Below are 19,207 nucleotides of genomic sequence, written 5' to 3'. Positions count from 1 at the left end.
GAGGCTGAGAATCTACCGGTTGCCCAGTAATTTTTGCAGCAGCTTTCAGATTTTTAATAGTCTGTAGTCTCTGTGCCTTTTTGGCCAAGAACTCCAGATTATCGTTATCGTTATCCTGTTTTTTCCGTTTCTTTACCTTTCACTTTATCTTTGTCTTGATCTATGCCTGCCTCCTTTTCCGGCTTCTTTTCTGAGCTCTTGTCTGTGTTTTTCTCGAGGTTTTTACTTTTATTTGTATCCTTGCCTTTAGGTTTGTAATTACTGTTGCCGCTGTTTCTCTCCTCGTAGTTTTCTTTGGCTTTGGTTTCCGGTCGTCGCTGTAAGTCCTTTGCTTTCTGCATAGTGTTAGAATTTTGTTTTTCTGCGGCTTCTTTTGGACATTCTTGGGGTGCTTCTTGATCCGTTAGATGCATGGTTGGCTCGATTGCTTGCTCAGTTATTTGCTCCACGGCCCCCACGAGACCAGCCATTTTGTATGTCTGAATCTGTACCTGAACCAAAACTTTCACTTGTATTTGCACACTCGCCTGTGTCTTTGTCCGTTTTTGTTTTGCAGCTGAGGATATTACTGTAGCTGTGGCTGTAGCTGTTGGGGCAGCTGTGAGGGGTAGTTTAGATAGTCTCGAGTCCCTTGATGTTGTGGTAGTGTTGGTGTCTGTTTGTATAGCTTGTACAGCCTGTATAGCCTGTATAGCCTGTGCTCTTATGGCAGTTCTTTTGTTCAGTACTCTACAGCGGCAGAAGCCAGAGATGGATCGGGTTTTTGTAGGTATAACATAGGTGTTAGACCAAGCAGCCCGGGGCTTGATTATCACAGACACCCGAGTGCCCACTGTTGGCACCCTTGCTGAGCCCCCCAGTTTCACGGTGACCCTCTTGCCTGACACCAGTGTTTCTACGATCATACGCCCCGTAGTATTCTATTGCTCAAACTTGTCTCAGCTTATCTCAGCTGATCTCGGCTTATTTTGCGCTATCACACCACCGCCGGACTTTGCTGCAGATCTGCACAGTCTGTATAGTCTGTGCTGTTCCTGCTCACACCTGAATCCACTCTCCTGGTAAGATATTTTCCAGTGCCAAGTTATCTTTCCAAGGCTTCAAGTTTGATCTATATCAAGATGTGTCACCAGCAACAGTGGCACATGACAAATACATTGCCCAACTACGGAGAAGCTACAACGGGATCACATTAAATTCAGGTGGACCTACCCCTTTGGTATCGCTTTCTCCCTACACAATAGGCAACACCATTGTTCCTCCTATGCCGAAGCAGCAGAGCTTCTGGGCCTTGCACCCCCTGAAGACTCTGAAAATGGAGGTAAAGAAGGTGACACAAGAAGAGGGACGATGGAGACACATGGAGAAGGACAATGGCAACACCAAAAAATAACAAAACTGCAAAAGAGGAAGTGACATTGCTGGGGAGAGAAGGGACAAACTGAGACATGATCCAAACAGATCCCTGAACTCGAAGCCAAGTTCTACAGACAAGGGTCTCAAACTGTTGTGCTAGTCTACCTGTGAAGTTGGAGGTGTCCCAGAGTGGGGAGAGACCTGATAACCACCAGTGGACAAGACAAGTTGGAGGTCGAGTTGCAACATCCCCTTGGGAACGGGGGTAGATCCAACTACTCAAAGCAGCTGCCTGCAGAGGGTGGCCGGGGTTGGTCTCATGGGGTCAAACTTGATGTGGGGGGAAGGGGTAAGAGGGATTCAACATTAAACTAATGGGAGGTCACACAGATTTAGAGCTGACGTGGCTCCTGGAAGAGGCCTTGTGGGAGTCCACTCAGGAGCAAGTGATTTGATTACAACACCCTATAGATTGCCATATGCGGTCATGAACCAATACGTCCATAGTAGGTACATGACAAATGTACTTCACTGAAGTATTTTCCAGGAAGTTGGGTCAGGTTGTGTCATGTCCTTTAGGTTAGTCTCATCATGTGCATACCAATTACATATGTTTTGTCTCATCTACACAACATAAAAGTTCTACACAGTTGATCTTTTACCTAGTAACTTACTTCTCTCACTCCAACATCAGGCTCTCAGTACCCTATCTTAATCCCTGTACCTGAAGCACATAAACATGTCCACAGGCACAGCAAATTTATTCTGTATAAGGTTTACCACTTTTTTCATCCATGGCAAACAGCCAACTGCTCATGATCATGTTTGTTTAGAAAAGGATTAGCAGAGGATTTGTGAATGTTTTCAAAACAAATTGATTCTAGAAGAAACCCTGGAATGAGCACTTTAGTATAAAAGGCCCTCACTCTCCCTTACAGAGAGAGAGAAGAATTCCTTCCAGGCTGGACTAAGACTCTGCAGGCTGACCCTTCAACAGGCAGAGACCTGACATGCCTTGCGGGGTGCCATCCTCGATGCAGAGACAGGGTCCTTCATTCAGAACAATCAGGTGAGGGGTTAACACTTCCCCAGGGGTTTCTTGGCTCCATTAGGATCGATCCTAAAATTTACATACACAGGCTTTACCCACATATCTAGGCAAGATACATTTAGGTAGGCTACGCATTGTAGGAGTACGCCAATGCTATTGTTTTTATATAATCTGCTTTTATTCATCTGATTAGCACAATGGTAGAAATGTATCTGCTATTTACGATATTGGTGCTAGCGATCACATTTGTCTGCTCCTGTCTTTTGATTCTTGCAGCTAATATGTTTCACACTAGACTGATGCTTGACCCACAAATAATTATTGAAACCGTTCCAATTGTCATTCTATGTGTATTCTAAGGAAAGAAAGCACGAGTGACTGAGAGAAAAGATAAAGTATTGTTTTCTACGATAACTGAGAAATCAGGGTTGTCATGTTCAGTGGTTTCCAGAAACTACATACACCATTGTAAAATACAGGGGGTGGTAGTGGCACCGAAGAGTTAGCTTGTCTAATGGCAGACACATCCTGTGGGGTTGTCCAGAGTCTGTATGCACAGCAAGCCCTTAGTTTAGGTAATCTAAAATGCACAGGTCCTGAGGGCATCCTAGGGATTACACAACAGTTGATCCTAAATATTCTGTTGTGGGACTCTTTTGTTGTTATGTTTGGGATGCATCCACCGGAGAGTCCCGCACATGTCTTACAAGGGACAAGCATGGGGCGTAGAACATGAAGAGCAGATCGTTTGCGACAGGGAGAGGAAGGAGGAGGAGCTCTAGAGATGGGCTGAATCTATGGATGGTAGGTGGGCAAAAAAACGATACTGTAAACACAAATGGTGCTTACATTGCTCACATGGAAGGTAAAGGGGCTTAAATCCCAGAGTAAACACCAGGAACTATGGAAGTATCTCCAGGACCAGAGGAAACACACATGAAAAGGGCAGAGGACCATTAGTTGAAACACAGGGCAATACCCTCTTGTCTAATGCTCTTCCCCGACAACTAAGCACAATGGTGTAGGCCTGCTCTTTCATAGATCCTTAAGATCTAAGCCAGAAGGAAGCAAAGTGGATAAAGAGGTCAGGGATGCTGCTGTACCTTTGCCATTATCTATGCCCCTAAATCTAGTCAATCTACGTTCATCTCCAAGGTCCTATCGTGGTTGGGGGTTTGCGGAGGGCGACATTTTCCTATTAGGGGATTTGAATTTAACATGGGAAGCAGGTATGGATAGCACACGACCCAAAAGGGCAATGTCTAGCACTTTCACTAAGGCCCTGATTTTTTTTAAGCATTGGGGCTTACAGACACGTGGCATGCAATGCACCCTAATGATAGGGACTATACAATATTTTCTCTTACACACAGGTCTTATTCTAGGATAGACAATATCTTTGCAAGTTAGACCTTAAATCCAGCACTGCAGCCACTTCCATACATCCCAGTACTATATCGGACCATGCCCCATGCACATTAACACTGCCCTGGGATAGACCTCCTTTAAAATATAGGATATGGTTCTTCCCAGTGGCTGTCACTCGGGACACTGCTTACTGCGTGATGAACCATGCGAATCCATGAAGCAATATTTCCTTAGAAACAACCCCAAGGATACCTCCCAGGCCAATACTTGGGATGCCTTCAATGCAGTTCTGAGAGGACACTGCATCACACTTAATGCAGAATTGAACAATCACAGAGTACAAGAGAGACTGGCATTGGAGGCAGAACTGAAAGAGGCAGAAAGGGAACACAAGAGACAACCTATTTTAAGCCCACAAAGAAAGGTTAAGGCCCTCTGGGGTAAATTAAATGCCATACTTAGTAACAGAACAGAGTTATCCCTTCTATGCCTCAAATGCTCCTCATAGGAGAAAGGCAATAAGGTGGGAGCTCACCTGGTCAGAGAGCTGAGGATAAAAAGGTAACAGCACTATGTCGGAGATATACGTACACCCGGGTGGGGGGGAGTAAAGCAACCACGGAGATAGACAAGGCGTACGCCTTTGGCCAATTTTACCAAAAACGATATCAAGCAGAGGGCTATGAAACAGCTGCGCAAGCATGCAATCCAGAGGAGATAGAACTCCCAAAAATTTCAGCAACACAGAATGACAATCGGTGGGCACCGATAAAATCTGAGGAGGTTAGCAGCGCTCTAGCTAATCAAAAGCCATATAAATCACCTGGTCCAGATGGCCTAAAGGCCCAGTTTTATATAACTTATAGGACTGAAGTTGTCCCACATCTGGTAAATTTATGTAACTCTATGGTGGAAACGGGGAGGGTGATAAACTCTATGGGAGAGGCCCCTATGTCAGTGCTGCCCAAGCGAGAGAAGGAACCGCAACTATGCGGCTCCAACTGACCGATAGTGCTCCCCAACCTGGACACCAAAATGTATACAGGGGGTTTGGCACTGCCAGACACAAATCTATGTTACAAAGAAGCTCAACTACGAGTGATCGCAGAGTGGTTATACAGGTTGTCAGACAAACACTGGATGCATATAAATAGGGCAGTGATGGGGAGGAGTATTTGGGATCTTCTGTGGAAACCTAAAGCAGAGCGGGCACCTAATGTTAATCTAACTACACCTATTAAAACGTCCCTCAAGGTGTGGCATGAAATACACAGGTTGTCAGCACTGACCACTTTCCCTTCACTGTTTACCCCCATACACTATAACCCAGCATTTCCACCTGCAGGGGCCCGGACCCTTTCGATGTTTGGTGAAAAGCGGGATGTCTAAAAACTCTATGGGCTGGTTCATAAGGGGGACATACTCACATTTGAGCATTACCAGAGGGACACTGGGTCCTTACTCGGGGAATCCGGAAAGCTGCGACTAGAGAGCTAACGCCAATAGAGAAACTAGCAAAATTAGAGAAGGGTACAAAAGGCAGGATCTTGCACCTTTATGAAATACTACAGTGTACACTGCATACTGAGCAGCGCAGATGCAGGCTATTCTGGGAGCATACCTTGGGTTTGAGTGTCTCAGACAAACATTAGGACAAGTTATATATGGACATACACAAATCAATGAGAACAAGGGAGTTTCATTATAAATTACTTAATGACTGGTATCTGTAACCCACAAAACTTAAAAGGATTTACCCTGAGACGTCTGACTTATGCTGGAGAGTCTGTGGTTTTCAAGAGGACTTTAGGCATATCCGGTGGGACTGTCCAACAATGCAGCCATTCAGGTCAGAGATTCTAGCACAAAATAAGGATATATTGAGTTACTCCATCCCTTCCAACCTAAGGTCGACACTGTTGGTTCGACACTATTGGGTCTTCGGTTTGACACTCTCAAATTCTAGACAGTTAGTGATAGAACCATCCTATGGCTGTGTCTACAGGTAGCCAAGACTGCAGGGGCAGCGGCATGGAAGCAGAAGGAGGCTCCTTCTCTGACCCAATGACATGGTCACCTATGGCAGGCTCTCACTGTGGAAAGAATGGCAAGTGTGTTAGCGGACCCCTTTAAGAACTTCGTGTACACATGGGCACCCTTGGTGGAGTACCTATTGCAGGGCCTCCTCCTATTTGCATGCCCTACACGTACCCAGGAACTACATCTCTTCCAATTTTAGCATTCACAGGGATTAGAGCGGAGCCCGAGACGGGGACATAGGGAAGATGTCTCTTGGGGCCTTCCGATCACACCAAGCAATCCTTACATTCAAACAGGCATCAACAGAACTCCTTTATGTTTGGGAAAGGGGAGGGAGGGGGGAGTTGTGAGGGATTTTGGTTTTAATTGACTAATGTATGAAGATGACCAATGATGCTATTTTACTGTTTACCTTGAGATTGTTTATACACATCTTCTCTGAAAGGAAGCAAATGTACCTCTTTATAGCTTCATATTGTATTATGCAAGAGATGTGATTAGAAGTTCACTGTGTAATGATACACTTTTGAATAAAAAGCTTGATGACAAAAAAAGGGATGAAACCATAGATGCTTCTCAAGGTCTTCCTGTTAGCAGCAAAGAGAAATAAATGGTGCAAAGAAAATGTGTAAGGTAGCAACTGGTGTCAGACCGTCCTGTATGTCATTCTTGGGTGTACCTAACCCCACCCTTGCATTTTGCTTGAACGGATTTGGCACAACTACAGTAAAAGTCTGAAGACAGCAAACACAAGGCACCCTTTCATGTCAAATCTCAATCTTGTCTTGCTTCTCAGTAGTGTGATGTGCCCATAAGCTTCCTTACTTGGATGATCCATTTTTGGCGAGGACAATTATTTGTTTTTAGAAACAGAGAAAGTGATCACATATCTACGGCTGTGTCGAACAGCACAGGCAGTTTGGAGCTGTAGATACTTTCATGGTCTCCTTACCAGTGAAAGATTGTAGGGTGAAGTTGCCATATCTAAATTATTTGGAGGATTTTGGCTTGGAGAGCGCAAATCCTATCCAGGAACGGCTCAGAGCTGGGACAGCATTTGTGGTACAGAAATGTTTCCATAATGCTGCCAGCTTTTTGCTCATTCCAAGTTTGCTGCAGAATAAATTTCCCGAAAGATTGCTTTAGCCTAGGTTCGACTCCTCTCTTTGAGGTGGTTTATGAGTTCAACACTTGTTCCATCAGAATAGCTTCACTTAGGTATTTAATTTTGCTCAGCCACGGGTTGCGTGCTGATCTATTGATGTTAATTAATTCCACAAAGGCATCCCTATGCAGCACTAGTTCTGGTGCAGTCCATAATCACACCCAATAGATCAAGGTTTTTATAGTGCTACTTGGTTGATTCTGTTTAGAGCAAGATCAAAATGAAGGGGGTAAGGGGAGTATTCGGAGGCAGGTTAAACAATGAGCTGAGGAATTCATTCTCATTGTTTGTTAGTAAGGACCCATCAGCCCACCCCCAAAGCTCAGTCCCATAGATACCTCCTGTAATAGCAGGTGCCCAGTAAACTTCTAGAGCAGGTTTAATTGCTCCACTATGCGTATCCTTATATGACCTGCCTGTGGCCGATAACCATTGATGATGTATTGCCCTACTTTTTCCACCTGTGGGTTCCAGAACATGTTTTGGCCAACCTAGCACCCAGATAGTCAAAGCACTAGACTTGCTCTGAGGGGTATCTCCTTCAGTCTCACACAGCCCCTAAAGGAATGTTGAGGGTTCAGCGCCATCAACTTAGATTTAGAAGGACCCCCTTGTGGAGCAAAAAGTTGAAAAGCTATCTATCAAGGTTTCGAGTCCAAATGCAGTTCTTGAAATGAGGAGCATGCCATTAGCAAACCTGAGAATTGGACAACTGGTTCCTATGGACTTGGTGGCATCATGTCTGCATTGGGATAGCTACTCTACAGCTCCATTAATATAAAAGCTGAATAGACTCGAAGCTAGCATGCATCCTTGTCTCACTCCGCGATTAATAATTATCCTAGGCATACAATCCCCACCAAAGTTCCACCTGACCTGGGCATATGTGTCAGTATGTATAATCCTAAGGATCCTTCATAAATCAGCAGGAATCCCATGCAAGTCCAGAACCTTCCTAGGGTTTTCTCTGGAGACCAAATCAAATGTTTCCCTTGAATCAATAAAGGCGACATACAGATGGTCCTATTTCATGACGATGCAATTCCAACAGATTGTATAAAATCAAAAAGCCTGATCCAGAGTACTGAGCCAGGACCTGAAAACAGCTTGACAGTCTGAAAGGATTTGATTCTTTGTCAACCATAAATTGATATTTCAAGGACATGTCTACAAAAGATTTTTTAGCTATTGTCAAGGAGGTTAATTGGCCAGTAGTTGGATGGTACATCCCTCCTCCCCTTCTTAGAAATCGAGACAATAATAGCTCCCTTTCAGGAGGGGGAAATCTCCTCACTTTGTACAATAGCATTGCCCAAGAAAGATCACTTTACTCATGACCTAAATGTACAATAGGAGGCCACCTCCATTCAAAGAGAGAATGTAACTATGAAACTATCTGTCTTATCACAGACAGGTTTTGCAGAGTTAATTGTATTGTTGAATTTGAAAACCACTGCCAACACTGATGCTTCACAATAACTGTATATCAGAATATCATGTACATAAACATAATATGGTATACATATTGTGTCCAAAATATAGTTGCAAAATATCATGCCCACTGTGTAACTTTCTAGTATTTACTCCAGTGGAATGTTAGGACACTATATATATGTCAGACAATATTTTGACAACATTATACTGGCACCACAGCCTCACTATTTTGTGGAGTAATGCACTCTAAAACTATTTAGAAGTTAAAACTTGCCTTCCTAGATGTACTGGAGAACCATTACTAATGTACACCTTTTTTTAGAATATAGGTACTTCATGTTCCCTCTTCCACTGCTTCTCTATTTCACTTGCTGTTGTTTCAAGAGTGTCTTTTTTTAGCTAAATTTACTTATTGCTATTTGGATAACGTAAAGATGAAATGTAATACTTTATTATAAAGATAACATGTAATACTTTAATTTCCCTTTTTTATTTGCTGGATAGTTATGCCAGTTAAGATAAATAAAACACAAAACAAGTATGTATGAGTATCATGTTGAGTGGGGTGTTAATCCTGTTCAAGCAACATCCCCAATCGTTGTCAGAGTGAACCACGAAAGTCCCTAATTTAACTTGTGCTTAACCCTCTGGTAGGTTGGCACAAAAGCAGCCAGGCTTAACCTATAGACAATGTGTAAAGTATTTATGTGGCACACAAACAGTAACAAAGTAAAATCACAGTACAAGAAAACTCCTCTAGCAATTTAGCAAAAAGAATATTTTAATAAAATATTTGACACCAAAAATACAATCTATAGAACCGGAGTTCTGAAAATTTAAAGTTAAAAACAGCACCAAAAACATCAAACCGCCAAACATGGAAATCTATTCACGGGAGAACAAGTCAAAGTTGAAAAATATGACTAACTGTGATAGAGCACAAGTCAGAAAAAGCGGATTGGGACTGATGAGTGCTTACCTTTGGATGTTGAAGAAATTTGGGGAAAAAGTCTCTGAGAAGGTAGAAGTTCATCTGGGCAAGGCTGCAAGTGGTGTCTGAAGATGGGGTGTCATTGTTGGGGAAAACTGGATGAAATTGTGGCAACGATTTCTTCATTTGAACTTAGTCTTTTTATTGGAAGTTGAAAATCTCCGGCGTGACAAGGCTGGAGGCTATAGGCGACAAGAGTTCCACAAAGCAGGATACCGCTTTAGCAAAAGATCACTGAATAGGATTTGTTGTGTAGGAGGAGAATGTAGCAGGAGCGATTGCAAAGTCAGGTCGACTGGAAAAGCAGCTTGGGCGGACAGACACGCTGGTTGGTCACAGTCTTCTCTTGGTTCTCAGAGCAAAGGGTGAAGATACTAGCAAACAAATTTACAACTTGAGACAAAACTACAAAAAAGAAGTGTGGTAAGAAAAAGCAAATTACTAAAATGACATCTGGCAATCACTGCTGGCATCTAGTAAATCAAATAACAACGGGAAATTTTGGGCTGAAATTAATAAAGTGGCAAATGGAGCGGCACAGGTCTTCAACGTTAACATACTTGAGGGCGACTGGATACAGCATATCGAGCAAGCCCAAAGGAATAAGATCTCAGCATGGTACACGGACCAGCAGACTCCGCTACTAATAAATACCCAAGAAGCAGAGTCACCACCAGATGGAAACTGGATAACGCCATCTCAGGTAGCAATGGTCCTTAAAAACTTGAGACCCAAAGGCGCCCCAGGCCCAAACGGCCTACTGAACGATTTGTTCAAACAAGATCAACAGTTTTGGGCAGAATATCTGACCCCACTATACAATGTCGTATTTCAAACCGGAAGTATTCCCGAGTCATGGAGAGGTAGCATTTTACATCCTATTTTTAAGGCAGGAACAAGGTCCGACCCAGGCAATTACCGCCTTATTGCACTCATAGACGTCGAGGCCAAAATTTATGCCTCGAATCTTCTGAAGGACCTGGAGGATTGAGTGAGTGCAAAAAAGATTCTGCCGATCACGCAGACAGGTTTCAGGCCAGGAACCAGCACATCATGCAACCTGCTGGCGCTAAATCTTATGGTGGAAAAAGGAAGGGAAAACTCAGCGAAACTGTACACATGCTTTGTAGACCTCAAAGCAGCGCTTGACACAGTCCTGAGGGAGGCACTATGGCGAAAAATGGCCAACTGGGGAATAACATCAAAGCTGCTGCTGGCCATTATAAACCTATATTCGCATACATGGGTCAGAATAAAACAAGCAAATGGCTATAGAACGACAGGTAAAATCTTCACCCATGTTGGACTCAAACAGGGCTGTGTATTGGCACAAACTCTCTTCAACATCTTTACAGCGGACCTGGACAAGTGTATCGCGGAAACAGAGAGTGACCCACCAAAGTTAGCCAACCATAAAATTAGGAGCATACAGTATGCAGATGACATTGTACTCTGCAGTCAAGCTCCGTTGGGCCTACAACGTTCCATCACAAAGCTGAACGACTACATCTGTGCACAAGGGCTCCAAATTAATTATAAAAAAACGAAGATCGTGTGTTTTGCATCTCGGCCAGGGAGGAAATCCTTTAAATGGCATATTGCAGGCAATACATTAAAGCAGACCTCCACATACAAATACTTGGGAGTTATAGTTGATGCCAGGTGGTCGCTGAAAGATCATCAGTCTTATAGAAAGGCACAGGCTACCAAATTACGTTTGCCCTAAATTTGTTAAAAAGAAAAATGAATTGTCTGTCAAATTCGCATTTGCTGAAGGTAATATCTGCAAAGTTTCTCCCATCGCTTACGTATGGATCGGAATTGTATAAGGGAAAAGATGCTAACTTTTTGAACACACAACAATCAGAGTTGTTCAAATACATCTTCCAGATCCTGAGGTTTGTATCTCAATCACAGATCCACTTGGAATTCGGTCTACTAAACCAGCACCAAATCAGACAAGCAGCCATATTAAAAACATGCTGGAAATTAAGAGTTGCTGAAGAGGACACGCTCATGGGCCTCTGCTGGACTGAGATGAACAACCAGAAAAAGACAAAAAACTCATGGAAAATGGTATGGGAGAACGCCGTTTCGAGTCTTAAGTTGGAAAAGGCATGGAACACAAACCAATCATTTGCGGCGTTCAAAATAGAGACTAACGCAGCAGCAAAGCAAATATCATGGACAGTAGACAAAGCTGCCATAGCAAACAATAAAACATGGATGGACTGTGTTGGCCACGTAAGGGAAGCCGGAGCCACAACCTTATTTAGTCAACCATATATCCCCAGCGGCTCAAAAAACACTTTTAAAATTACGGCTGGGAACCACCATATTAAAAAATCACACACCTACATGGAAGCAAACATGGCTGACACCCGTTTGCAGACTATGTGGGGAAATGGAAGAATCTTTGTTGCACATACTGTGTATTTGTCCGTCCTTAACAAACTTGAGACGTTATTACCTACTCCATATTTTTAGACTTCTTCAAATCAGATCATGCCGCCCAGCTGTCATGCTGGCTCTGAACAGCCATCAACTGCAGACAGCTTGTAGGGCCGCTAGGTTTTGCCAAAAGGCACTCCAGCAAATCCTGAACACTGAGGTAAAGGACTGCAAACGTCTGAACCCGACTGTGTGAAGCGCAAGTATAACTGCAAAAATATCACGTACTCAGACATTATAGAAAGTCTTCTTTTAACGATTCTTCAGTTTGTATATTTTATTTAGAAATCATATGCTTTTTTCTCCTTTTTATATGAACAATATTGTAAAGGTTTTAATTAACTATATACAATAAATTTACTTACTTACTGGTTCTCAGAGCAGTTTTTAGCCAGATATTTTCTAAGTCTCATCAAGAATTTCGAGACACTTTCAATGCTTTTACTGTAATGATGAAACAATTTAAAGCTAGAGTTTCTAAACTTTTCAATAGTGAGAGCTATTTATGTTCACTGAAAATGGTCCTGGACTACTACCTTAACCCCTTCGATGCGGATGACAAAGCCAGCTCGTCATGGGCGTTACCTGCGCTACGCGCATGACGAGCTGGCTTTGTCACGTAACGCAGGATTTTCGAATTTTCAGCGCACAGCGGGACACCCCCTAGCGCGGTAGCGGTTAAAGGTAGATTGTAAAAGGATACATAAAGGACAAGCAACATAATCACTGCATCTGAAGCACCCAGCCCTGCTGTACCTAGCACATAGAATAATGGCATAAGATAGGTTTACCATGTGGTCCTCAGATTCCAGTTATGTCCCATTAATTTATTAGTAACAAATGTCTTATGAAAGGCTAGATTCTCAATGGACGTATGGCCATATTGTCATTCAATACATGAGATGACATTGGTATCATTATGGGATCTACGGTCTGAAAGACTTCTATTGCAGGGCTTTTTGCCCTAAAGTCTCTCACACTGAGACCCATGGAAAGAATGAAGGAAAGAAGCAGAAAAAGAAGCAAAAGTGAATAAATAAATCTTACTCTGGCGCAACTTTAAAAAATGTACCTTTGGGTGTAGTCTAGTAAATCTCCAAATATTTTACGGCCGTTGACTTTAATGGATTAAACCTCTGACATATCAGATCCATTTATTTATTAATAACTTTGGTGAAGGAAGCTGCACAAAATTGTTTATTTAACAAAAGGGTGGGCTTCATGCTGTTCTTGCAATTTTTGAAAATCTATCATTACTGGCAACTGCATACTTTTAAGCTCTACAATATAAACAGAGGGTAGTGATGGCATAAGGAGTAGCACCTCAGAGCAAACATTTTTTTTTTTAAGTGGGTGACGTAGCGTTATTCTTAATTCTACTGAACTTAAGTTACGGTGCCAATCAAGGTACCAAATGCCCCACTACTTAGGGTGTTGGTGCACGAACATCTAGCCAGATCCTTGTGTTAACAGTTATATTAGAACGTTGTACCTCCGTACTCCCAATATTCATCTCTTCATTCTTATCTATTTTCAATAGATCATTCTTACATACAATATAGGTAGCTCAAATCACAGGAGAAACAGTTTTGCATTTCATTGGACTAGAATTTAATGGTTCACACACAATTTCATAAAAATTGCATACGTTGTAAATGATTATACATTAATTGTGAATGTTAGAACATGAAGGAACAGTAGGTGAAGACAAAAGCAACAGCCGACAGGCGTTTTGTTACATCCATAACTTTTTCAAGGCTTAAATAAGGTAGATGTGTGGGTCCTCCAAAAGTCGATGAATAACAGAACACTCGAGCACACGCATAAGCCCTACGCCGTTTTGGATGGCGAAAAGTTCCAAAAGTCCTTAAAAATGCCCAGAATAAGGCTTGATGTCTGTCGAGGATTCTCTAACGTAGCCGGCCGGTCCCAAGAAACGATGTTTGACTGAAGCAGGAGATTTCCTTGATAAAAATTGTCAGCAATAAGAGAAGGCTGGAAAGTTGGTTTGTCCTTTAATATGCCAATGTCCATTTGCGGTGAATTCCGTGTCACAGATTGTTACTTGTAATAGCCTTTTATAGGGTATGCCCCTTCAACATTCCCAGTTTGTCATTGGTAAATTTAGGGAAGTGTTATGCCCCAGACAAGTCATTCATTGCATCAATTTAGTGGTCCTGCCCTTTCCCCTGTGCTCGCACCCTTTTGGCAACCGAGCACAAATGCAGACAGCCTTGCAATCTGGTGCAAAGGTGCATACGTTGCATGCAGGATTATTTTATGCAGGAACTACCTGCACAAAAACAATCCTGAGAGGCACATTCCTCTTTCTATGTGTGCTGCAGTATGCAACACACATAGAAAGAGTAAGAAAAGAGGAGAAATTAAAATATTCCTCCTCGTTATGCCTCCATGGGAAGGCATATCTTTTTGGCATATTCCCAGCTCTGAAAATTCTGGTGAATATGGGAATGTTTCAAAAACCATAGGAGTTCTGTGGGAACACCCACACAATGCCCATCTATTGCCTCTTCTTGAGCAGAGTAAGGTAACACCGAGATTTGTGCTTTGTAACTTTACTCCAGATTCATAGAGATACTCATGGCATTGCAAAGTTGCATGGTACAAATGTGATGCAAACTGGCTTGTAATTAGACCCTGAAGTATGGATCCTCAGAATGTATATTTAAGAAGGGACCTTCTAAGACTTTGAGGGGCCTCTGGTAATCCAGAATTGTTCCTGACTATGAAAAGTCATCTTGAATGCCCCAACATAATAGCACTTCTATAATCCGACAAATTATGTTTTTCCTATATCTTCTTCCTAGTTTTGCACAGTGCTTTATTTGTTACATATTTGTGTTTTTTTTCTCTGTACCCTCATTACTGCCCACACAGTGCATGTATATAACAATAGGCTGCTCATTATATAACCCATGTGTTTTATACACTTTCTGGCCCTGTAAGCTTCTGAGATATTTGCGTAAAATAATTCCAAAGGTTGAGAAGCATGACAATCACACTTGTCGATGAAAACTCCAGCACTGACGGGGTTAAAATATATCTAAAAAAAAAACGAGGTTGTAAAACTTGTGCTGCTTGGCAGTATTTAAGAAAGGCAACAAAAAAGTGTTAGTCTCAGTGTTGTGGAAGAAGCACAATCGAGTAGTTGAAAAAATATCCACCTCGCAGATCAAGGTAGAGCCGACAAGGGTGAGCATGGAAAGCCACGCATAATGAGATTGAAAACTAAACACACAGAGGTATATTTATGAGCCCTTTGCGTTCCTCGAGCAACGCAAATGTAAAATGAGATTTATGAAGACACAAGGCCACCTTGCTTGGCCCTGAGTGGCTTACTAAATCTCAAGTAATGCAACGCAGAACAAATTGCTGCGTTGCATTAATCTGCACCAGGGAGGCCTTTCCATGGATTTTGCGTGGGTGTTGTCATGCAACATCCATGGATTTTCACACATTCTCAGATGTACAAGAACAAGTAAACCTGGGAAAAAATATGCCTCCCAGGAAAGGTGTAACGAAAAGAAATATCTTTATTTCTCTTTGTTTTTTTCTATTCATGCAGCACACATAGAAAGAAGAAAAAAACTCTCAGAATTGTTTTTGTGCTGGAAGGGGAACAAAAAAAATCTTGCCTACAACAAAGGCACCCTTGCACCGAGGTGCAAGGGTGCCTGAGTTGGCCCTGGGCTGCCTAAATAGCAAAAGGGAAAAGCACAGCAATTTGCAATATTGGATAAATACAAATCATTCCTACCATTTCCCTGTGATGAAGAGCAGCGCAGCAAGGTGACTTGTTGAGCTGCTTTGCGGCACAAAAGTCATAATATGCCCCAGCGGACATTATCCTAGCTTGCATCATTTACATCGACCAGTACAGTGCATGCAATCTGGCCTTATCTATATCTATAGTAGAGAGCAGTAAAAGTACGTCTTTAAAAGCATAAAAATATGTGTTAAGTGTTCGCCCTGCATATCCTGCTACTCTACACTTTTTTTGCTAATTTGGCGCATAAATCGTGAATGTATGATACTACAACGCATACATTTACAATTAACAACACTAGAGCAGCAGGGGTATAGGGCAAGAAATGACTGCACTTTATCCAACGTTTATGGTCTACTTATTTTGGAGAGTTTTTTGGGTGCCAAGGACCTGAAGTCATATACCCCTAGACTCCCAAGGGCAACGCCCAAAGCTTTACAACAAAACACAATGGTTCAGCAGTCCCCCACAATAAACATTCGCAGTAATAATCAAGGTAATGATTTAAGGAATCCGTTCAGTAGGTCGTAAAATTTTCTTTTATTCAAGTTCTTCATACAGAGCGTAGCCAACGAGTTTCGTCCAGAGTACTTCTTCAGGGCTTATCAAAAATCGAGCAAGTCACTCCTTCGAATTGAAAGATTTCTCTAAATTTGTGACCTGGAGGGATGACTTTAAATGATGGCAGTATTCACATCCAATCACTGTTACGTCTGTGTTCGCTTATATTCAGCAGCGTGCAACCTCAACCCCGATGTCGGCTTCGAATTTACAATGCATGCCTTTCCAACGCAGTTTTTACATCGCAACATCATTTACAATGCATTCTTTTATATAGTATGTCATTACATCGCATTTTCCAAAGCTACCTTTACAACTCATTCCATTACACTGCATACCATTACATTGCATTTAAGGTAAGTGTTGGATAGTATAGGGGTAATAATTACTCTTCCAACTTCAGTGAGTGCAACAGTAGGGTAAGTATCAGATAGTGTAAGGGTACTATGCGTGGTAATGGTATGCGTTGTAATGACTTGCGATGTAATGCCTGCGTTGTAGTGACATGCATTGCAATGACATGCTTTGTTGTGACATGCACTGTAATGGCTGCATTGTATTGACATGCGATGTTAAGGATGTTGCGATGTAAAGGATTTTGTGATGTAATGACAGCTATGTAAAGGTAGTGCAATGTAATGACTGCGTTGTAAAGATTGTTTCCCATAAATCATACTGATCGTGCTAGTAAATTTTGGCATTCTGAGCTGTTACAAATCCATAGCCTGAGCTCGATTTGTATTTTGTATTTAGTCTTGCTTCCCACAGTACAGTATGAAGTGATCTGATGCCCAAGGCCTTAAACAATAAAATCCAAAGGCATTTGGTTGACAAAGCGATGCCCTTACACACGCACACACACACACACACACACACACAGACATTTGGATAACTCATTGTCCCTTTTCACCGTACTGCCCATTGAGGGGAACACTAAAGAAGTCCTTCTTCAATGGGATCTGCAGGCCCCCCTCAAGCGTGTGACCACTGTACAGATATTGATGACTCTTGCCAGTCTGCCTTTGTCCCTGCATCTTAAATAAAGATAGGAATACCTCAATGATGGGGTGCTATCTGTGATGTGTTATATTATTGATGTTCCCTGAGGTTATTTGATTAGTGGTTCAGACTCTCAAAGTGCACTCTGAGGCTCCTGCTAAATACACACCATCTGTGACTGAATATACATGTATTATAACTTCAATTGTTAATAGTGCACTTACTACAATCATATTCAGTATTAAATCTGGAATACGCTATCCTTTGTGTATAACGGCCCACACAGCTTGTAAATAAGGAAACATCTACCACCTATTAGACAGATGATAGCTCTGCCCATACACCCTGTCTATTACTAACAGTGTGATTCAAGCAGCTGTGCCTTCTTCTAAAATACCAAAAAGACAATAGGCTAAAGAACTGGGAACAAACAAATGTCCTAGCATGGAACCTTAAGTCTCTTTTTAGATAAAATGTCCTGTTCAGTCTCAACCTTCTCCCCTCTGTCTAAGATCTTCGTACTACTGCTATTTCCATGCAATCGCCCAGCCCCCTGAAATCCATGCTGTGAACCCGCCTGAGCTTCCCCCTTCACACACAGATGCACACTGTATTCTCTTTGTTTTTGTCTTTCTATTTCTCTTTCACTTCAGACAATCACATGCTCACATATTCCCTCATACCATCTCACACACGATCACTGCCTGTCTTTTACTCCCAGGTAGACAAAATGGTGAACGAAGCTTCCTGGTTTAGCGTTTGTAGCAATATTATGGGATTGTGTATATGTACAAGAAATCCTTTTAGTCCATTTTCTCACTCTCAGTTATACGATTTCTCTACTAAGGGTTCTGAGATTATTATCCTTATAAATATTTATGTATGAGAACACTTTTAACATGTTTTATCAATAAAAATAAATAACAATGCATTTTGGGGTCATTTGCCACCAGAAATAATTTTTTATCCCTAGGACTCTGTGAAAATGTTTGGAAATATTCCTTAAAATTTCCTAAATCTTACTAACTCTTGTCTTTCATCTCTTTTTCAGCATCAAGAGCAACGAATGAATCGACCAGCAAAATTAATTCCTATATCAAGATTTTTTCCTGAAAATACTCCCTTCTCCGACTGAAAATGGCTGCTTTTGTTGGACAATACAACGTTTCTTATGTGGAATAGAAATTGCTGTTCATTTTTTATGATATTGGGCTAGGGAGTAGATGTGTATTTATTTTGTAAAGAATTTTAAGAATTTAGAATGGAATTTATACATTTTCAAAATAATTAATCCACCAATGAGACCCCACTTCAATAGTGGCAGGCTACCCTAAAGGAAATCTATCATAATAAAATATAGCGGCTACAACTATTTTAATGTTTTTATATACATGCTCAGCTAGTTTAAAACAGTGTAGAAACATTCAGTTTGACGAAAATGATTGTGATGTTATCAGTATTAAAACAGAATAAACAGAATGTATTCTCCATGTTTAATGTGGTCTCTCGTTATTGAAGGAACCTCTTCGATAAGCCTACTGCTTGCTTTTTACTCCTCCCATTTATCATTAAAATATACCTTTAAAAGCCCCTAAAATGTGCCTTCTTTTTACTTCAGTTGATACATACTAGTTATACTTTCAATGCTTTGAAAAGTGCAATATCACATGAGGTTTCACATGTGTGTTTTATTATCAGTAAATAACTCCACGGGTCCCCATGTATAGGTTTTCAGGGCAGGCCAAGTATTGCAATATAATGTGATCCAGATGCAGTCTGAATCTGGCACTAGTACTGAGGCAGATTGAGTCGGCCCTAGTTGATCGTAATGTGTTCTGGTACAAGTTAATGAGATTGGCACTCATGAAGTAGCACTTTCAGTGCACTACGAAACTTTTCGGATGGTGAATTTTATAGGGTAATGGCACTCCTGGGAAGTACGCAGTCGGTGTTTGCTAGTGGATTGCGGTGCTTAAGGGTAGGGAGAGCCACCCTCCTCCCCAA

General features: G+C 41.7%; 1 protein-coding gene across 1 annotated transcript in view; it reads left to right on the top strand.

Moving 5' to 3' along the window:
* The window catches only part of ZMAT4 (zinc finger matrin-type 4), a 2,238,825-nt gene extending 2,220,162 nt beyond the window's left edge, over positions 1-18,663 (top strand). Inside the window, exon 8 of the mRNA XM_078665763.1 lies at positions 18,255-18,663. Within this exon, the coding sequence (XP_078521889.1) occupies positions 18,255-18,273 (19 nt within the window). The 3' untranslated portion in view covers positions 18,274-18,663. The remainder of the gene's footprint in view (positions 1-18,254) is intronic.
* The last annotated feature ends 544 nt before the right edge of the window (positions 18,664-19,207 follow it).

Source organism: Lissotriton helveticus, chromosome 11, assembly GCF_964261635.1.
Source record: "Lissotriton helveticus chromosome 11, aLisHel1.1, whole genome shotgun sequence".
Classification (NCBI taxonomy): Eukaryota; Metazoa; Chordata; class Amphibia; order Caudata; family Salamandridae; genus Lissotriton; species Lissotriton helveticus.
The sequence above is the reverse complement of the archived record's forward strand: the minus strand, read 5'-3'. Positions and strand labels throughout refer to the sequence as shown.